General features: G+C 39.5%; 1 protein-coding gene across 2 annotated transcripts in view; it reads right to left on the reverse strand.

Moving 5' to 3' along the window:
* Window positions 1–23,105, reverse strand: part of ARHGAP10 (Rho GTPase activating protein 10) — a 374,232-nt gene that overhangs the window by 210,546 nt on the left and 140,581 nt on the right. For both annotated transcript variants that reach the window (XM_020994057.2, XM_078148947.1), the window contains exons 5-7: window positions 12,623–12,724; window positions 4,077–4,187; window positions 624–728 (exon numbers count right to left, since the gene is read on the reverse strand). In XM_020994057.2, the coding sequence (XP_020849716.1) occupies window positions 624–728; window positions 4,077–4,187; window positions 12,623–12,724 (318 nt within the window). The remainder of the gene's footprint in view (window positions 1–623; window positions 729–4,076; window positions 4,188–12,622; window positions 12,725–23,105) is intronic.

Consider the following 23,105-nt stretch of genomic DNA (forward strand, 5'->3'; position numbering starts at 1 on the left):
ATTCACACTCTTTACAATTATCCTGTGTATACTTATGTTTCTACCTGTTGTCTCTTTGTAAATGGGGACTGCTTCATTCCTTATACTTCTCTCCCCAGCCTCATGATTAGTGTATGTCCCAAAGCAAGAGCTTAATAAAAGCTTATTAATTTGAATTAAAAAGATTGAATTGGAAATTGAAATGAAAGACCATGCTTGGGATATAATAGGAGAGCTGAATACTTATTGACTGCTAGTCTAAAGAGACTGTAAAGTAGCTCGATATATTTTAAAGATCTCCAAATAAACAGGCAATTTTTTTATAACAATATAAAATCAGGGAAACCATTTGAAGTTCAAAGTATTCCTAGGTATACTACTGGACACCACTAGGTGTCAGGGTGTGCTTAACCCTCAGCTATCGTAAAACAGTTTTCTGTTACACCATGACTAACCAGAAGATGGCAGTGTGTCCTCAAAATTTCCACCCAGCACTCCTCACAAACAGTCTAGACCAGTATGTTGACATTATTTCTTATTTATATAATAAAATAGCACAAACACACATTTTTAAGAACCCACAGATGTCTTACTCATGAAAATTCCAAGCATCTATTTAATGGATAAGGCTGCCCTGGTCTTACGTTCTGAATGTTGATCTGCAGCTCCATCTTGTAGTGGTTGAAGTCTTTAGCAAGTTCATGGCCCTGATGATAGAAGGTAAACATTCCCTGGAAAAACGACAGCATCTTCGGCACACATACAAACACACGAACAAACAAACAAAATAAGGCTCCATTAGCATAGGAAGGAAACCCACACAATCAGGAAATTTCACTAAAATAGGCTTTTTTATTAAAAAAGGTGCACAGGAGAACTAAGAGAACAATACACATACAAATACACACAAGGAGAATATAAATGAAAACAATGCTAAAAGGCCAACAGACACAGATCAAATTGAATGACCCATCCCAATCCTGCAGATCAGACGATGAAACAGGCCATCTGAGAAGAGGGGGACCTACAGTTACAGAGTGTCGCATACACTGCCAGATGTGATCACATGTTAAGTTCCATTGATTAGAGGTCATGGTAGAATTCAAAGTGGGTAAAGGGAAAAAAAATATCAAAAAATACTATGATACTTTTTAAAGTATCAAGAAATAAAGAAATGCATAGAAGAACCAAATTTTCTCTCTCAAATCCTTCTGGTCCCTTCTACCATCCCTAATTGACCCATTATTCTATTTTTTTTTAAAGCAATGGAGACTAGTCCTGAGATTTCACTGATGCAGGGATCTCCCTGGTAAAGACACTCTCTCTCCCAACAAAGGTCTAAACCTTCTCTGCAACTTATAGCCTTAGGGGCAAGGAAATGGTTTAAGGGACATACTCAGGGTCACACATCCAGTGGATATCTGAGGTGGCCTAGCACTTCACACAAATAGTCTAGACCAGTGTGTTGACTTTATTTCTTATTTATATAATAAAATGGCACAAACACACCGATGTCTTATTCACGAAAATTCCAAGCATCTATTTAATAATGGATAAGGTCCATTAAAATGGATTCAGGTCCTCCTCATGGTGAAGTCAGCTTTCTAGCCATTAGGCCAAGCTGCTTCTCACTGAAAATAACTAGACTAGAAGTAAAGATTCCTCATTATCCAAGGGTCAGTCTCAGGGTTCTTGAAGAATCAGGAATACCTGGATACCCATCCTGCCTCCAACATTTACCAGCCACATAAAGCTAACTTGGAAGTCATTCATCATCTCTGAATACAACATCTTCCTCACCTAAAAAACCGGGATACCACCTATGGAAACTGCCTGGAAATGTTGTTTTAAAGCTCTGAATTATTCATACCTCTAACTTTTTTTAAATCTGTCAAACTCTGAGAATGCTAAGTCAATGATAAAAGGAAAGAAAGTCACAGGAGGTCAGAAAGTCTGGTTTGGAGAAGCCATCACCTGTCTTGCATCTCAATGCCTTCATTTGTAAAATGAGGGGGCTGAATAGATCACAGGCCTTAAATGTGAAAAGAGTTCTATAGGTTCAATGACCCAAATAGCCTCATTTTACAGATAAAGAAACTGAGGCCCAGAAAGGTTAAATTACTTGCTCAAGGTAAAAAAATTTTTGCTATTGTTATTCAGTCATTTCCAGCTCATTTCACAGATGAGGAAACTGAGGCAAACAGGGTTAAGTGATTTGCCCAGGGTCACACAGCTAGAAAGTGTCTGAGGCCAAATCTTACTTAAATTCAGGTTTTTCTTGACCACAGGCCCAACACTCTATCCACTGGGCCACCTCAGAAAGTGGAAAATTTGGCATATGTTTGAGGAATGGTGAACACAGTTTCTAGTTCAATAGCTTTAAAAATACTACTGGATAGGGTATTAGGTTCAGAGTCACAATCCAGCCTCAGAAACTTCCTACCTGTGTGACCTTGGGCAAGTCCCTTAACCTCTGTTTGCCTATGGATTGGTTCTCCACTGGAGAAGGAAACAGCAAACCAATCCAGTATCTTTGCCAAGAAAAATCCATGGACAGAGGTCAACAGGGTCACGAAGAGTTACACATTACAAAGACTGAACAACAGGCTTTAAACATATTAACTATACGTCCAGGGTTTGGTACAATGCCTAATGAATGTTTATTGGATTGGACCTTGACAATGGAAACACTGTCAAAAGCACACAGAAGGTAGGAAGATTCAGGCAGTGATTTCCCCATTTGAAATCAATCAAGGACTACTGAAGGAAGCCGGTGACTAGGAAGTAAAGTCATAACTGATTCAGAGTCCATGATTTCACCTGGTTCAATGTGATCCGAGCCCGCCACATCAGTGCTCTTGTCAAGGACACACATATTTGCTCCCAATGGGACAAACAAGGTCAAAATTAATTTTGGTCACCATGCTGACCAGAGTCTAACGTCAACATATAATAAAAAATCGTGATTTCTACCATGTGAGAATGCCTCAAAGACACAAAATGGTGCAGTAGGGAAAGTCAGGGATGAGGAATCAAAGGATCCGGGTTCAAATCCTAGCTCTGCCACTTACACCTGCGTGATCTAGGGTATGTTGCTTAATTTCTCTGGGCCTTAGTTTCGTTATCTGCAAATAAAGGTCCTGGAATCGATGTCCTTCAAAGGTCCCTCCCAGCTCTATAGCTGGGATGCTATTGTTGCTATCAGGTGAGGGATGGTGATAGGAATGGAACCCTGTGATGTCATTGGTGCAGAGAACTCTATGGTAAGAAAGCTCCCTCAACCAGCACAGACCACCATGCATTCTTCAACTTACAGTTTGAGAGAGTTGCCTAGAACAGAGGTGTCAAAGCTCAAACAGAGACAGGGGAGGGAAGGCAAGGAATGGGGAAGGGGGAAGAAGAGAAAGGGGGAAGGGAAGAAAGGGAAGGAGAAGGATGGGGAGGAGGCAGCAAGGAGAGAAGAGGAGGAAGGGGAACGGAGGAGGAAAGGAAAAGGAAGAAGAAGGCATAGGAGGAAGAGGAGAAGAGGAAGAGGAGAGGAGGAAGAGGAGAGGAGGAAGAGGAGTGGAGGAAGAGTGGAAGAAGAGGAGAGGAGGAAGAGGAGAGGAGGAAGAGGAGTGGAGGAAGAGGAGTGGAGGAAGAGGAGTGGAGGAAGAGGAGTGGAGGAAGAGGAGTGGAGGAAGAGGAGTGGAGGAAGAGGAGTGGAGGAAGAGGAGTGGAGGAAGAGGAATGGAGGAAGAGGGAGAAAGGACACTATTTCTCTTTTTTGTTGTTGTTCAGCTGTTTCAGTCGTGTCCAACTCTTTCTGACCCCATTTGGAGTTTTCTTGGTGAAGATACTGGAGAGGTTTGCCATTTCTTTCTCCAGTTCATTTTACAGATGAAGAAACTGAGGTAAACACAGTTAAGTTACATGCCTAGGGTCAAACAGGGAGTAAGTATCTGAAGACCAGATTTGAATTTAGGAAGATGAGTCTTCCTGTCGCCAGACCCAGCACTCTATCCACTCTGCCCATAATGGAAAATGTAGTTAATGTAAAAACAAGACAGCAATAAAAATGTATTTACATATACACATACATACACACACATACTTACTGGTTCCACAAACTCAAACTTTTTTCTTTCTTGGATTTCTTGAAGCTTGCACACATATTCGAGAGACAGCTCATAGAAGTGTTTTCTATTCTGTTCCACTTGGATGTCTGCCTGTATTCAAAGAATGCAGATGGGTAAAATTACAGACGCTGGAAAGATGTTCTCTATATGATAAGACGGACTGACTACACAGGCTTTTTTTTTTTTTAAGATTGAACAAGAAGGCTCCAGGCATCAGAGAAACAACCTCACAAATAATACACCCAGTCCTTCTATAAACGTGGAAATTATATACCTCAATTAACCAATGCTCTGAGGACAAAGCTGCTTTTAGCAAAGCTGGCCTGGGCGTGGAGGAGAGTTAGGGGATGCCAAGGTGTGGTTACGATGGCACTGTCCCATTTACAGTCCTCTTGTGGACAAACTAAGGCTCTGCTGAAGGGAGAGTGAACTCCCAGACACCTAGTTCTCCCCACTCCCTACTACTAGTGACTGCCCTCTGAGATTATTTCCCTTCTGTTCTGCATATACTATTTTCATAGTATTTTATTTTTTCTAACTACATGTAAAGACAAATTTTTAACATTCATTTAAAACTTCTGAGTTCCAAAATTTCTCCCTCCCTCTCTCCCTTTCCCTTTCCTAAGATGGTAAACAATTTGATATAGGTTGTATATAAGTAATCATGAAAAACATATTTCCATGTAGTCATGCTGTGAAAGAAGAAAAAGATCAAAAGGAAAAAAGCACACACACATACACACACAGAGTAAAAATAGTATGCTTCAATCTGCATTCAGATTTCATCAGTTCTTTCTCTGGATGTGAATAGCATTTTTCCTTATCAGTCTTTTGAAATTGTCTAATCATTGTATTCCTGGGAATAGCTAAGGCATTCGTAGTTGATCATCGCACAATGTTGCTGTTACTGTATACAATGTTCTGGTTCTGCTCACTTCACTCAGCAACAGTTAATGTAAGTCTTTCCAGGTTTTTCTGAAATCCCACCTGCTCATCATTTCTTACAGCACAATAATATTCCATTACATTCGTATACCACAATTTGTTCAGTCACTCTCCAATTGAAAGGCATCCTCTCAATTTCCAATTCTTTGCCACCACAAAAAGAACTGCTAGGGGCAGCTAGATGGTACAGTGGATAGAGCACTGAGTCAAGAGGACTTAAGTTCAAATCCAGCATCAGACACAACACTCACTAGCTGTGTGACCCTGGGCAGATCACTTAACCCCATTGCCTAGCCAAAAAAAAAAACTGCTATAAATATTTTTGTACAGTAAGTCCTTTTCCCTTTTTCTTTTAATCTCTTTGGGATACAGATCTAGTAGTGGTATTGCTGGATCAAAGGGTATGTACAGTTCGATTACCCTTTGGGCATAGTTCCCAACTGCTCTCCAGAATGGCTGGATCAGTTCACAACTCCACCAACAGTGCCTTAGTGTCCCAATTTTCCCACATCCTCTCCAATACTTATCATTTCCCTTTTCTGTCATATCAGCCAATCTGACAGATGTGACTTGGTACCTCAAAGTTGCTTTAATTTGCATTTCTCTAATAAATAGTGATTTAGAGCATTCTTTCATATGACTATACATAGCTTTGATTTCTTCATCTGAAAAGTGCCCGTTTATATCCTTTGATCATTTATCAATTAGGAAATGACTTGATAAATCTGACTCAGTTCTGTATATATTTGAGCAATGATGCCTTTAGCAGAGACATTTGCTATAAAAACTGTTTCCCAGCTTTCTGATTTCCTTCTAATCTTCACTGTACTGGTTTTGTTTGTGCAAAGACGTTTTCATTTGATACAATCAAAATCATCCAGTTTACATTTTGTAATGCTCTCTATCTCTTGTAAGGTCATAAATTCTTCCTTTCTCCATTGATCTGTCAGGTAAACTATTCTTTGCTCTCCTAATTTGCTTATGGTATCACCCTTTATGTCTAAAGCATGTACCCATTTTAACCTCATCTTGGTATATGGTACAAGATGCTAATCCATACCTAGTTTCTGCCACACCGTCTTTCAGTTCTCCCTGACATTTTTGTCAAATAGTGAGCTTTTGTCCCAGAAGCTGGGGTCTTTGGGTTTATCAAACACTACATTACTATGGTCATTTACTACTGTGTCTTGTGTACCTAATCTATTCCACTGATCCATCACTCTATTTATTAACCAGTATCAGATAGTTTTGATGGTTACTATTCTGCCTATATGAACACAAGTTATTGACATGTCATCTCCTCCATTAGAAATCTAGTTTCTTAAAAAAGAAAATACAAAAAAAAAAAAGAAATTTAGTTTCTTGTGGACAAAGATCTTATTTTCTGCCTTTCTTTGCAAACCAAATGATTAGCATAGTAAACACTTAATAAATGCTTGTTCACTGGCTTATGTGCCAACTGGTCCATAACATTAGGCAGGGAACTGCCCCAAAGAGGTGGGAGTTAACCCCAAGTGAGATAAAAGGACAGAGAAAATATGGCAGGCTTCATCCGGAGTCAAGTGAAGGAGGCTTCTATCACCTCCACCTTCTTAAATGTGGCCACCACTCACCCACTCTCCCTCCCCCCTCGGAAGTACAAGTGACCACTTGCTGAAATATTGAAACGCTCTGTATTTCAGATAAGGCTTGGACTAGATAGCTTGTGAGGTTCAGCCTGGTACAGTGGAAAAAACACTGGCACCGCAGTGAGAAGACAGATTCAAATTCTACCTGTTACTATCATTTTGACATCAGGCAAAATTATTTAAAGTATCTGGGTCTCAGTTTCCTTGGCTATAAAATGAGGGGTGGGGGTAGATGGGAATCTGAGGTCTCGATCTATGATCCTATGGTAATAATCCCTCCCAGAATTACATCTATTCTTCTGCTAGCCCCGAGATTAGCTCACTTGCCTTCCCTTATTACAAAGTTCAAATCTTCCTCCTAATAAGGGTTTCTTTCCTCCTATGACCCACTTCAGAATGGAACACTCATAAAGCTTTCTTCCTTGGTACTCTTTTGTTAAAAGCAGGCATACAATTGTCCCAAGGATTGATTGATTTCTTTCTTTCCTTCCTTCCTTCCTTCCTTCCTTGGCAGTGGGGTTAAGTGATTTGCCCAGGTTCACAGTATAGAAGCTCCCCCATACATGGTTCTTAATAAATGCTAAACTGAAATGCAAACTGGCACCCAAAACAAAACCCGGTATTCCAGGCAGAGTCTGACCTGGGCCCCTGAAATGTTAATTGCCCCTCTTCTGCACAGTGTGCTTCAATTCAATGCACTTTGGGATCACACTAATTTTTTTGACAATCACATCATCCTGCTGACCTTTTGAGTCAAATGAAGCTACTACCAAAGCATCTTGGTGGCCACAGTGGATAGAGCTCTGTGCATGGAGTCAGGAAGACCTTGGTTCAAATCTGACCTCAGATATTTGTTAGCTGTGGACCTCTGGCCAGGTCACTTAATCTGTGCCTGCCTCAGTTTCTTCAACTATAAAATGGGGATAATATAATAATATATAATATAGTATAACAATATATTATAGAATAGAATAATAATATAATGATAACCTAACTCCCAGGGTTGTTGTGAGGATAAAATGAGGTAATATTAGTAAAGTGCTTAGCACAATACCTGGCACACAGGAGGTGTTTAATAAATGTTTGTTCTCTCTCTTTCCCTAATTATATACTTTTCTCCAACTCATTCATTCATTCATTCACTCAACAAGCATGTATTAACTGCAAAACACTTCACAAATATTATCTCATTTCATCCTCACAACAACCCTGTAAAGTGAGTGCTATTATTATTATCATCCCCATTTCACAGGAGAGACAAAGGTTAAGTGACTTGCCCAAGGCTACTATCTGAGGCCAACTGTGAACTCAGGTCTTCCTGACTCCAGTTCAACATTCTATCCAAGGTGCCACCTAACACCAGGAATGGCAAGGTTCTCTCTTGCCATCTCTTCAATTGTTCTGAGTGCCAGTTTTACCCTTCCTGGTATGAAAGACATTCTTTCTGATAAAGAATATGGAAACATAATAGTATGTGAATCAATGTTTTCTTTCTTCCACCCATTAAGTGATATTAATCTATCTGCCCCACGCAACAGGTCTGACCCTTCTTCATTCTTCTTTTTTCACCTAACAGCATCCCAATTCCTCTTGATCAATCTGCCTGTCCTTTAGTTTCTCTGGATGCACCAAAGAAGTGACTGATATGTCAACTAAAACTAATAATAACAGTAACAATAATAATTAACACATATATGCTTTAAGGTTTACAAAGCACTTTACATATGTCATTTTATTCTCCCACCAACCCTGGGAGGGAGGTGCTTGTTTTAACTCCATTTCATAGAGAGGAAACTGAGGCAGAGAGATGCTAACTGACCTATCGAGGGTCAAACATCTAGTAAGTGTCTAAGGCAGGATTTGCACTCAGATCTTCTTTAGTCTAAGTCCAACTTTATCCACTAAGCCATATCCCTGGGTAGCTAAATCAGCCCAACATTCCTGGGAACAAGCCACCTCCTGAGTTCACTTCCACCCAGCTGGAGCCCCTACCAAAGAAGCCATCAAAAGATTTTTAAAACAGAGGAAAATTACTGTTGTGACTATGTGACATGTAGCGAGAGGAAGAAGGAAGTAGAACCTGATGCCAAATCAGAAAGGTAGGAGATGTGTTCCTGAAATTGCCTGACAAAAACAAAATGCTAATACTGATGAGGCTGCTAACCCTTCCTGGAACGCTGCTTCCATGAGAAAATACATTCTCAGTCTCAAATGACTCACATTAACTTTGAAAACACAACCTATTTAAGACATCAGGGACTCGCTGGCTAGGTGTGCACAAAGAGTATATTGTATGATACGGAGAAGATACTAATCAATAATAATGCTTTTTCATCTAAGCAAAAATTGACTACTGAAGACAATATCTGAGCTATGAAATAACAAGCGTCTACTTTTAAAAGACTAATGAAAATAACAGGATAAAGAGGATGTGATAGGGTTTTTTCCCCCCACTTTTAATCCCAAGTTATTCCCATCCTTGTTTGACTCATTTTAAGAAGCTCAACTTATACTATTGAGGAAGCATGGGAAAAAATGAAAATACTGCTGAGACTAAGGAGAAGAAAGCTATTAAGTTATTTGGTTTATAATCTTTTTATAATAATCTCTTGTTACTGTGGATAAAGATGTTCTCTCATTACAATTTATATGAATTAAATTGTATACAGATAATAATAAAGTCAGAATTTCTTTGGCAGGAAGACTAAATTTTATTGTATTTAAGGTAATTAAAATACAATTGTGAAACCCAAGGGTCTCCAGAAGATTCAAAATAAAAGAATGGCTACAAATAGTTTTAAATTTCTGTAGAATGGGCATGGAAATTTTTCAAAATAGGAATGTTTGGGCACATACTATTAGTTCTTTATATTCCCATAATAAAACTTCAGAATTCTGATCTGAGTATCTGGATAAACAACAGGCAAGGATTTTTTCTTTCCCAGATTAAAGCATACACCTACATTCAGTTTATGCAGTGTGTTTTGACAGTTGGAAAGTGATGTTGTACAAAGAAGAAAGAATGATAGAGTGAGTTCACAGGATTTGGGTTTGAATCCTGGTAATGCCATTTACACCCCAATCCCCACCCCTAGGAAGTTAACGAACATTCTTTCTAGGCTTCTGTAAAACAAGCAGATTATTCCATACCCTCTGAGGCCCTTCCTCAGTCCAAGGCAGTCATTTATGTTGCAAAAATGAATATCTGGATACAAAAGTGTGGCTTCATTCAAGAAAAGACACAGAGTATGCCTAAGCCCATGTTAGCATTTTGGTATTTTAAAAGAAAGCATGTGGGTGGGATGCATATGTGTAAATATGAAAATGACACGGATCAAAAGGAAAAAAACGAAGAAGAGCCATCCAACAAGTGAGAATTCAAGTTATTTCTTTAGTCTCTGAATACGACCTTTGTCTCTAACCAGTCTAAAAAACATTCAGTGTTCATCTTCTCAATACATTATTTACTGAGCTTTCAAAAATACGGGCTGACAAAAGTTGGAAAATCCCCCTGAGGGGGTGTTGAAAGCTGCCAAGAAACATAAAACCTGATATTTAAGCTGTGAATGATGACAATCAGAAACTGCTCTACATTTTACAGAGAAGCATACGATAGAACTTTTTTGTGCCCCATTAGAAAAATATTCCAAGAGAAGACGTTGAAGATTTGACAGCTCACCGGATTTCCTCATTTGATAGATTTTCTGAAATCCAAGTTACAACTGAGTTCTATGCAAACACAAATAGCATCTCTTCACAAATGCACGTAGGTGCCACACAATGAGGACAGGATCAAAGAAGACTACACTGAGAGATGAAAGGGACTTTGGTCAAGGAAGCGTGATCCTGAAAGAAGGCTACACTGAGAGATGAAAGGGACTTTGGTCAAGGAAGCGCGACCCTGTTCATTTTACATGTGAGAACAATGAAGCCCAGAGAGGTTACATGATAAGTGAAAAAGTGGAGATTCGAACTCAGGGTCTTCTTTAAAATTCCAAAAGAAAAAAAATAAACTTTCTTTTGGTTTTCCCTTAGGGAAACAAAACAATTTGGTTGTCGTGGAATAGATGCTAAAGAGCTGGCTTCAGAGACAGAAAGAATTGGCTTCAAATGCCATTTCTGACACATACGAGCCATGTGACAGTGAGCAAGTCACTAACCCTCTCGGTGCCTCCAGGAAATTCTCTATGACTAAGAAATTCAAAGAAAAGGAGTTTCCTCACTGAGAGTTAGTTCCCCGTACTAATGAAATCATGGGTCTAATCCCCACCCTAAAAAATGAAGCATGATACAAGAAAACAATTATCAGGGAAAAAAAGTATTAGTAATTATTTTTCCATGTAAGTGTTAACAAGGTTTAAGAAAAACATTTCCAATATATATTCCAGCCAAATCTTTCAAAGAGGCAAGGGGAAACAATTATCAGGTAAGAAAAGAAATTATTAGTAAAATCTTTTTTTTTCCCATTTAAGTGTTTAAAAGGTTTTTTAAAAAAAAACTTCCCAATACATAGACTAACCAAATATTTCAAAGGGGAAGGGGGAGAAATAAAAAGTAATAGTAATTTTTTTTTCCATTTAAGTGTTAAAAAGTTGAAGAAAAAAAACTATTTTCAATACATAGCCTAATCAGATCTTTCAAAAGGGAAGAGGGAGGACAGAAACACAAAAATTCTCTCAAGATTACCGGAACTGTTTTAGCTTTATCCTTAAAGGGGAACTATCTTTGAAGCCACTGGCAGCTCCCCAGATTTCAAAGTCAAACACTACAACATATGAAAAAAAGAAAATATAGGTGACTTAGAAGATGAAAAGAAAATGGTGGAGACAAAGAATAAAGGCTACTTTTGACTCTCCTAAAAGCCTGACTTAATTCTGGCTACTCTGGGTTTCCGGCCATGGAGAATTTCTCACGCTAGCTCCCTAAATACTAAGTAATGCTCCCACTGTTGTAATTAATCAGCTAAGAAGAGTGTTCTTAGAGACTTCAGGTGAAGATGGCAGCATGACAATTAATAGAAACCAGCTCAGCTCTACCCCATATATTCCAGCAATAATCTAAAAAGGGCATCAGGTCAAATGCAAATCAATAAATGCAAACAGAAATATCATCTGGATTACAGCTTCACCCAAAGACAGACGCAAGACACCAACCACAGAAGGAGTGTCTCCAAAGAAAGCTAGAACAAGCTGACAGCTGTGCCAGTCATGGCACAAGACATATAAACAAAAGAATATCCACATAACTTGATTTTTTTTAAAAGAATATTCTTTCTTAGTGGTTTTAGCTCTTGAATCCTAAGAGCCCTTCTACCAATCAACAAACATTTATGAAGCACCTAGTATGTGTCAGGCACTGTGCTAAGCACTGGGGATACCAAAAAAGGCAAAAGACAGTCCCTGCCCTCAAGAAGCTTACAATCTAACAGGGAAGACAACATGCAAACAAGTATATAAAAAACAAGCTACATACAGGATAAATACTTAGTAATAATTAACAGAGGGAACGCACTGGAATTATGGGCATTTTAGGTCGATTTCCCTGTAAACACATCTGAGAGGCTGTTTACTGGACCATCTCATAAAATACCATTGTACCTTTTCTTTCAACTTACTAGCCTCTGAATTTATTTTTATTTTGAAAAACACCTAGCACAGCCAATATTTTCCTTTCTTTGTAAACATACATAAGTACTGGCAGAGCTAAGCACAACATGTTCTGCAGATTTATTCGGCATCCTTTTTTCCCTGAAAAAGACATCCCTCTTTCTTCTGCCCCTGGTGATGATTCATTATTGACAGCCTCAAATTTTCGCATCATCTACACATTTATAGTTCTAAGCACTGGGAAAGGTTTATTTTACCTTAAAAGAAAAATCACAAACAGAAGTAACAGAGACTCAAACAATTTGTTTAGTTCTTGGAATACAACCAGAGAGAAACGAATAAATACCTCTTGCAAATGAGCATCTTTCTTTTTCGCTGAAAGGTTCAAATGCTTATCCAAAAGGCTATAGTTCTTTTCTGTCTCTTTGTCAAACTTCTTTTTTTCCTCCTATAAATTAAAAAAAAGAGATGAGGACAATTATTTTTTTAAAATATCCAATCTGCCACAGAACTGAAAATGTAAAATATATGAAAATGAAGCATGACCAAAGATGACGAAGGGTTGCTGCAAATCAATTACCAAATGTTTATTTTTACTCAAGTCTTGGATAATCTATCACCAACCCCAAGGAATGAAATCCTTACTATTCCTTTCCCTTAAGAGGCTTCTTTTACATGTGGACCAATGGTATGTATCAGTTCACCTTCCTTTCACTTAAACCTGACTATGATATTTCAGTATGGCATGGAAGTGACATAAAATTCTTCAAGACTTTCAAGATTTCACAGGTGCTACCAAAGCTCAAAAAGCTTTGAGAGAATGAACCAGGTAACAGTTGGTTGTATATCCATCGTCCAAGGACCAATTCAGCTAAGTTGGAACGGCTTGTTACCAGACTGGCCTCAGAGCATGGGATGAAGAAACCTTAGGGCATTATCAACTTAAGTGTAGCCATGGAATGCAGCAGAGCACTGAGCCTGGAGTCAGGAACACCTAAGTTCAAATCCTGCCTCAGACACTTAGCTGTGGTCCTAGGAAAGTGATTTAACCTCTGTTTGCCTCTGTTTCCTCATCTGTAAAACGTGGATAAGAATAGTACCTATCCCAATGAGTTGTTGTGAAGATCAATTAAGATAATATTTTTAAAGCATTTAATAAACCTTAAGTGATATGTAGATGATAAGTTAACTACTGAAGATCATTGTTAGTGGAGACAATGCCAAAAAAATTACAGATTCTTCAAATACTCCTATTTCCTCGCTACAAGAACTGAGGCTCTATTCTTCTTACAGAATCACAAAATTTAGGGTTAGACAAGACCCTAGGGGCCTCCAGTCCAGCCCTTCAATTTATAGATTAAGAAACTGGAGATCATAGAGGGTCGTGATTGATCAAGGGTCATGCAAGAAGTAATAAGCATCCGGCATCACACACATAACACTTACTAGCTGTGTGACTTGGGGCAAGTTACATAACCCCATTGCCTAGCCCCCCCAAAAAAAAAAGAAGTAAGAAGCAGAGACAGGAGTTGAACCCAGGTTTCTCGTACCCTGAACCCCACATTGCCTCCTCTACACTTATGGTCTTCATACCATGTAAAAAGGAACGTAGCGTACATTGTAATCAACCATCAACACCTTTTATTAAGTGCCTACAACATGCAGGGCACTGGGAATGCAAAGACCTGCCCTGGAGCTGACGTTAACAAAAACAAACTTTGTGCAGGTAGGAAACAAAAATAAGACTGATTTAAAATGAAAAGTGACTTTGCTGGTTACATAACCATGAACAAGACCTTGACCTCTCCCACTCTCACTCTGTTCCTCATTTACACAAACGGGATGATAATTAATACCTCAAGCGCCTACTTTCCGAGGCTTCCATGAAGCTCAAATGAGATAAGACAAATTACAAGTTTTACAAAGAATAAAGCACTGTACAGATATGTCCAAAAAAATGAGAAAGTTATAGGAAACATTTTGAAAAAGTTACTCTCATAAAGTTACTCTCAGGCATGAACACAGTTGATGCTATGTTCAATTGTTTCAGTCGTGTTTGACTCTTGGTGACCCCATTTGGGGTTTTCTTAGCAAAGATACTAAAGGAGTTTACCATTTCCTTTTCTAGCTCATTTTACAGATAAGGAACTGAGGCAAACAGGGCTAAGTGACTTGCTCAGGGTCACACAGCTTGTAAGCGTCCGAGGCCAGGTTTGAAACCCAGAAGACTTAAGACTTAGTGCTCTATCCACTGAGACACCACAGCTGCATACAAATATACAAAGGGTCTATGATTTCCTCAGATCTCTCTCCACTTACAACCTATAATTTAGCGATTCAATTTTACGTAGTTGCTCAATATTCAGAGAGACTGTGTGTCTCATTCTAATGACTGTTAGGGAGGAAATCTTCCTACTCTGAGGCTACTATCCCTGCAACACCCCCTTGCAATACATTTAACAGTACACCAGAATACAGGAATGAGTGAATGGATGAATAAATGAAAAAGTATTTTTAAATTGCTTACTATGTGCAAGAACTGTGTAGAATACCTGAAATGTAAGTTAAAAAAATTTTTTAATTAAAAAAAAACAATTGTACTCTGAAAGAACACCCCCCCTCTTGGGGCAGCTATGCAGCCCAGTGGATAAAGCACCAGCCCTGGAGTCAGGAAGACCTGAGTTCAAATCTGGCCTCAGACACATAATACTCACTAGCTGTGTGACTCTGGGCAACTCACTTAACCCCAATTGCCTCATATAAAGGAAAAAAAATCTAACTGAGGAAGATACGACAAAAAGAAAAAAAAAAGATCAGTTGCAGGGCAAGTGAAAACACCTATTAGTCTTAAGAGTTCAGCAGAGGGTTGAAGTCAGCAGGTCTGTCAGGTGCACTAGCAGATCAGACAACAGGACCTGGAAGTCTAAAGGGCATAACAGAAGGTCATATGTAAAGATCCTGAGCACTACAGGATGGACAATCTCATGACTGATCAACCCTATCTTCCTTCTTTCTCGATCTCTTATTTGATATTTTCTGTAATACACATAGCAAGAGGGCAGAAGGGCCTAAATGTTTGGTGACATTGCCATATGTGTACTGACTAGTAATAGTTACAAAAATTATTCAGGTATTGCCCTGAATTGGGTTGAATATGATCCCTTTAAGGAAAAACTGAACAAGAAAGTGAACTGTTACCATACACAGACAGGCCTTCCCGACAGCTACTCTGTTCAACTTATTATTAGTTTTAATAAACATTTAACGAATGCCAAAGAGGGTGTTCTGTTCCTCATGCTTTCAAAACGTTCCTTTGACTTTGCCCCATGTTATACCATTTCCAGGAATACAGAACATTCTCTTCCTTGTTTCCAAACTTCTACTTTCCTAACTCAAAATAAAAAGCAACTCCAACCTTTCCTGGCATGATTTCTTTCTTGTGCGAGCTGACCCCCATACTTTCGTCCTACTTCTTTCTTTTTATTTCTCCTATTTCTCCTTTATCTAACAATGGTGTGGGGGGTTAGAATGGAGGGAGAAAGCAAAGGGATGGATCAAGTAAGAGATTTTTTTAAGAGGAGGGAGACATTGATACATTTGTAGGCAGTAAAGAAGCAGAAAAAGACAAGAAGAGATTGATATAAGTGGAAAAAGTAGGGATACCAGAGGAGGTAATCTACTGGAAAAGCCAGGCTGGAAGGGGATCACTTGTACATGTAGAGGGGTTGGCCCTGGGAAGGAGAAGGGCCATCTCATTATATGAGACAGGGATGAACAAGGAAACATTAGCAAAGGCATCTGGGAGATGTAGGTGGAAGAGGGGAGAAGAGGAAGCTCTTCAGCCAGTGGTCTCGATTTTTCAGCAAAATATGAAACAAGTTTCTCAAATAAGAAGGTAGGAGGAAGGGGGGGACTATGGAAGATTTGAGGATGGAAGAAAAGGTTTGGAAAAGCCACTCTGGTGAGTGGGACAGTGAATCAATAAGGTAGGTGTAAAAAGACTGCCTACTGAAGTGAGGACCTGTTGAGAGGACATCACATAAATCTGTAGTGGACCCAGCGAGCACAAGTTTGTGACTTTCTCTAGCTTCATTTAGCAACACATGAGGAAGAGTAAGGGCAGCAAGTAGAGGGACTAACCCAAGGCTGAGGGCGGTAGTACAAGCAGGCAAGAGACTCAACAGAAGAAGACCATGTAGGGTTGAACTGGTTCACTAAGGGGTCAAGACGGGGAAGGAAAGAAGGAGAATACAGCCACTGTGGGGGATATGGCCTGGGAAAGAATTAGGTGGCCATGGGATTGGTGCAGTGACGGTGCAGACAAAGAGCATGGTTTGGGCTTTCAAGGTAGAGGGAGAAGTAGAGTGATGACACGTGGTGATGAAAGTGGAAAAATTTCAGAGTTTATAAACCGGCAAGTGGAGCATTTGTGGAGGATGGCAAGTCAGGGATATGAACATCTCTGTCGCTAAGGTAGGGTGAAGAGTGGCTCACAAAAAATAAGCATGCTGAAAAACTGGGAGATAAAAATGTTAGAGAATATTCATATGTACACTGTAGTTCCCTAGTGAGGCCAGGAATTGGGGAAGAGTGAGAGATTACAAGCACTGGACTCATTGAAAAAAGAAGGGATCTGACCAAAATGCTGGAAAAACTGGAAAAGCATTCGACAGAAACTATGCACAAACCAATGCCTCAGACCATATACCAAGATAACGTCAAAATGGCTAAATGATTTAGATGCAAAGGGGGATATCATAAGTCAACTGGGGGAGTGTGGAAAAATGCATGCACTTGTCAGACCTAGGGCTAAGGGAAGAGTTTATGACCAGACAAGATATGCTGAAGATCAGAAGAAGTAAAACGGATAATTTTGACTATACGAAATTAAAAAGTTTTTCACAAACAATGCAGTCAAGATTAGAAGGAAAGCAAAAAAAGAGGGACATTTTTAGAGCAAGTTTCTCTGAAAAGGATCTCATTTCTCATACATAGGAAATTGAGACAAATTTATAAAAATAAGAGCCAGAATTTCCTTGATAAACAGTCAAAGGATGTAAATGGGCAATTTTCAGAAGAAGAACTCAAAGCTATTAATAGTCACATGAAAAAATGCTCTAAATCACTACTGATGAGATCAATGCAAATTAAATTCTGAGATACCACCTCACACCAATCAGACTTGTTAACAGGACAAAAGAACGAAAATAAGAAATGCTGGAGGAGATATCGGAAAATTGGAACACTAATGCACTGCTAGTAGAGTTGTGAACTAGTCCAATCATTCTGGAGAACAATCTGGAACTAAGCCCAAAGGGCTATAAAACCCTTTGATTGAGTAATAGCACTACTAGGTGTGTATCCCAGAGATAGCAAAGAAAAGGGAAAAGGGCCTACTGGTACGAAAATATTTACAGCAGGTTTTTCTGGGTAGTGGCAAAAAATTGCAAATCGAGGGGATTCTCATCAATTGGGGAATAGCTGAACAAGTTGTGTTATATGACTGTGATGGAATACTACTGTGCTATAAGAAATGATGAACAGATTGACTTCACAAAAACATGAAAAAACTTGCATAAAATAATGAAAAGTGAAATAAGCAGAACCAAGAGAATGTTGAATACAGAAACAGCAATATCATTCAAAGGAGTAACTATGAATGACTGAGCTATTCTGAGTAATATGAATATTCAAATCAATTATGAAGGACCTGTAAAGGAAGATGCTATCCATCTGCAAAGAAATAACTGACGTATGAAAGTACATGTAATATGGTTTTCACATGTATATCTGTGTCAAATGTTGGCCTTCTCTAATGCAGGGTTGGGAGAGACAGAGACAGCTCAGAACTCAAAATGTAACAGATAGATAGATACATACATACATACACATACACATATATGGATAGATAGATGGATGGATGGATGAAGAAAAAGTAGAAATAAATAAATGACTCTCACTGAATCTTTCCCCTTTCCCCCAAAAAGAAAAAAAAAATGACAAGCAGGGTGGTTTCAGAAAAACCTGGAAGACTTGCATGAACTGATGCAAAGTGGAGTGAACAGAACCAGAAGAACACTGTATACAGTAACAGTAATATCATAAGGATGATCAACTCTGAAAGACTTATGATCAAGATAATGATCCAACAAAGTTCCAAAAGACCCACAATGAAAAATGCTATCCACCTCCTGAGAGAGAACTGGTGAGCTCTGAATGCCAATGAAAGCACACTTTTTTACTTCATTTTTTGGTATGCATTTTCTTTTACATCATAACTAATATGGAAACGTTTTGCATAACCTGACATGTATATAATCAATATCAAATTGCTTGTTTTCTCAAGGACATCAGAGGGGAGGGAGGGAGAGACAGAATTGGGAACTCAAAATTTTTTAAATCTTTTTTAAAAATTACATGTAATTGTGAAATATTTAGTGAAATAAAAATAAATTTAAAAAGAAAGAAAGAAGGGGAGTATCCTGCAAATCAGTAAATTACAACTGCCAAAATTGTGACTGAGTCGTAAAGATACAGACTGAGTGAACCTCAAATGAAGAGAGGTTACTGAGTAACCGTGGCAGAGGGAGAGCCTGAGGTGACAACGGGGAGCAAGGAATATTCCAATTTTTTCATCTCAACCAGGGAGTCTGGGAATGTATGAAAGTGCAACTAGGGCTAGGTTTGGCTATGTCTTCAGGAGAGAGCCAGGTCTCTATGAGAGCCAAAATATGACAGCAGTGAAAAAGGAAAAGATGTAAGATGAAAGCAGTTTGTTACCCATGGAGCTCTATTCTAATGTAGAGCCTGGGCATCTTTAGAGTGGGACATTAATCCTGCAGGGGCTTGAAGGGAATGAGCAGTAGGGGACATTGAAGGGGGTTTGTGTAATGATAGCTGGGGTTCAGAATCTCTGGGCTGTAACCAAGTGAGAGTTTATGAATCATTTCCTAATGACTTCAAGAGGGTTATTAACATCACTATGGGTTTGACTTCAGGGTGGTGTCCTCTCAATGTTTTTTTGTTTTGCTTTGGTTTTTGCTAGGCAATGGGGTTAAGTGACCTGCCCAGGGTCATACAGCTAGTGTTACGTTTCTGGGGCCACATTTGAACTCAGGTCCTTCTGAATCCAGGGCCGGTGCTCTATCCATTGCACTACCTAACTGCCCCTAAAGTGGTTTTTTTTTTCCTTTTCTTTCTTTTTTTTTTTTTTTGGTGAGGCAATTGGGGTTAAGTGACTTGCTCAGAGTCACCCAGTTAATGAGTGTTATGCATCTGAGCCCAGATTTGAACTTGGGTCCTCCTGACTCCAGAGCCAATGTTCTATCCACTGTGCCACCTAGCTGCCCCTCCTCTCAAGGTTTGAGGAAGCTCAGACACCAGACTGGTGAAGAAAGCTGATGGAATATTACTTCTCTCCTATCCCTGACGGCAGGCCAGGACAAGGTAAGAAAGAGGAAGGAGTGGCATTTCCCTGCCCCTGCAGGCAGGAAGGGTCCCATACCAAAGAGAAGAGGCCAGAACAGGGGACAGACAGGTGATGGAATGGGGTCCCTCTGATCTCCTGCCATGTAACACTAACAACTGGAACCATTTTCTGGACTTTACACTTGGGTCCTCTTTCCCCCTTAAGAAATAACTGTCAGGAGTTTAGTTTGAACCTGAAAACCACATCCCCTAGACAACACATAAGGGAGCAAATAGATAAAATTCTAGCCCTGCACCCCTTCTCTTTCTGAGGAGTGCAAAATGGCCAGCCAATGGCCATTCCAACCTCCTGCTTCCTCTCCCTACAGTAATTAAAGTCATGCTTGGAGATGGGTAGGTGGAGACAAGATGTTACAGATGGCTCGATTCCTGACTCTCTGAGCCACACATGACACCCCCTTGTTATACCTAAATGTGCATTCCCAGTGTTCGGCACACTGCCAGATATATAACACGCATTTATTCAATGCCGGCTCACTTGATGATTCACTGCCTCTGTGACTCTGGGCTCACTTCGCCTTTCTCAGCCTCAGTTTCCTCATCTGTGAAGGGGGATTACATAGCACCCAGCATAAAGCATTGTTGCTGGGATAAAATGAGCTAACGTATGTAATACACTTTACAAATTTTAAAGTGCTATATGAATGCCAGCTATTATTATTATCAGCATTACCACTAATATCTTACTACCTTTTTGAATATCATTGCCTTTGTTATATTGGGCACACCTTAAAAACTGGCATAAAGGTACACAAGTCTTCACTCATGGCTGCTCACATGAGCAGCCACCTGAATAAAACAAAATTGTCTAAGCAACTTCAATGGACTGATGATGTAACATGCTACCCACCTTCTGACAGACAGTACTCAGGGTACAGAATGTAACATATATTTATTGAACATGGCTAATGCAGGAATTAGTCTTGCTTGGCTAAGCATATATGTTACAAGGGTTTTGATTTCCCCTGGTTTTTTTCCAATAGGGGAGAAGAACAGTAGCAGTAAGAAAATCAGAATTGTGTTCATTGAAAAAAGTAAAATAAAATTTAAAACTAAGCAAAATTAACAAAAACTAGTATGCCTTTCTAAGCAAATTCATGACTCCTGTAGCCTAGTAATTAGTGGAAACCATTTAAAAATGTGTTTTCTCTCACTTGGTCAATTTCCAGTGAAGCACAGAATCAGAGGATCCCGAGATGCTGACACCAGCAAATAAAACACTCAACTAATTCAAAAAAAGTATTATGTATGCATGAAAATGAGACTAATAAGGGTAAATTTGGGAAAGTAATGGATGACTTCAAGTCTTTGGGAACAAAGAATTTAGCCAAGGGACAACATCCCGCCCACTAAGCGAAACAGAATTACTTGCTTTCACACATGGAATGCCATAGGACAAATGCCACTGTGTTTTGGCAAAGGGTCCTGAAGTCTGAGATATAATTACTCCTTCTTTCCATCTGAACTTCATGCAATGATGGAACACAGTTTGCTGAGCAGCAGTGAGGGCCCAGCAGAGGTTACACAGCAAGCACAATGTAAATGTCAGTGATGACAACAGCATACATTAATAGTGGGACCAATCAGCATGGCTTTATGATTTTTCCCCAGCAACAACCGGTCAAGGCTGGAACAGAAAAAGAAGCTAGCATGAGCATTCTCAAATAGGGAAAGGCAGTAGTAATCAATGCCGGCTCTAGACACAGGTCACTTCCTACCTGAGTCACCTGGGGAAAGTCAATCTCCCTGGGCCTCAGTTTCCTCTTCTGTAAAATGAACAGGTTAGGCTGGCTGACCTCCAAGGTTCCTTCCAGCTCTAGCTGCAATATCCTTTAACTGGCATGGAGGTTAAAGGGGAATGATGTCAATGGTAGGATTCCAGCAAAAGCACTGAAATAGCTGATTCTAAAGTCCTTTCTGGGCAGGAAAGCAAGGGAAGCCTAGAGACAACTGAGAGAAAATGGAGGACCAGGGAGGAATAAAAGCTAGAGGCAGGGATGGAGATGAAGAGTAGGTTCTCAGCCTTCTCTAATCCTCCCCCCTCCTGATAGTTGGTGCCCATTTCTTCTCAAATTATCTTGTATTTATCTGGGTAACTACAGAGTCCCCTCCCCAGTAGAATATAAGCTTACTGAGGGCAGAAATGGTTTTTCATTGATTTAATCCTTGTATCCTCAATACCAAGCATAGTGTGTTCCACTTAGTAGGCACTTTATAAATGCCTACTGAATTAAACTTAGTGTGATAGTAGAAATATAGGGGACTGCGGTCAGAGAAGAAAATTTCAGATGGAAGCATTAAAAGGTGGAACAATCCAAGGGAAAACAACATGGTGCCATGAGGAAAAATGCTGGATCTGGAGCCCGAGGAACTAGATTCAAAGCCCAAGTTCTCCCATGTACACGCTGTGTGATCCTAAATAAGTCACTTGAAATTCTCCAGGATTTGGTTCCCTCATCTGTAAAATGAGAGGATTGGACAAGATGACTTTTAGGGTCCCTCTCAGTGCTAATTAAATCTATGATAAGTTCTACGTAAGTTCCAAGGTATGGCCAGAGTAGAGTTGGTGATGATGGTGATGATGATGATGATGATGATGATGATGATGATGATGACAATTAAAATTTATACAGTGCTTACTACGTGCCAAGCACTGTGCTAAGCACTTTGCAATTATAATCTTATCTGATCCTCAGAACAACAGAGAAGTAGGTGCTATTATTATTCCCACTTTACAAATGAGGAAACTGAGGCATACAAGGGTTAAGTGACCTGCCCAACTAGTAAACTGAGATCAGAATTGGCCTCAGGTCTTCCTGACTCCAAGCCCGACACTTTATCCATTGCTCTGGCTAAGGAAACATGAGGCTAAGGTCAGAGATGGATAATTGAGGTAGATGATAACTTCCCAAGGATGATGTTGGAAGAGGAAGGTGGGTGAATGTCCTACAGGTAAGGAAACAGTCTTCAAGAAGAAAGAATGAACAAGGTCCCTAGTCTTCAGGATGTGAGATAAGAAGGCAGACGCCTCTACTGGAGCAAGTTACAAAGAAAGAGGTGCCATCAGAGGAAAAACAAGAAGTGGACATAATGCTTGCGAAGAAAGTTGAGAATATAACGGAGTTTGCTCATGCCAGAAGGAGCATTCAATAAAGCACTGGTTTTATTAAAAAAAACAAAACAAAAATGAAATTTATATACTATCTTGTAAGTGTACAATATTCTTGTAAGACAGCACAAGATTTATTTTATTCCCATTTCACAGATGAGAAGAGAGAGGCTGAAAGGTCAAAGTAATTGCCTGAGATAACACAGCTAGGTTTATGACAGAGTTGGGATTT

Source organism: Phascolarctos cinereus, unplaced genomic scaffold (assembly GCF_003287225.1).
Source record: "Phascolarctos cinereus isolate Bilbo 61053 unplaced genomic scaffold, phaCin_HiC Scaffold_9;HRSCAF=440, whole genome shotgun sequence".
Classification (NCBI taxonomy): Eukaryota; Metazoa; Chordata; class Mammalia; order Diprotodontia; family Phascolarctidae; genus Phascolarctos; species Phascolarctos cinereus.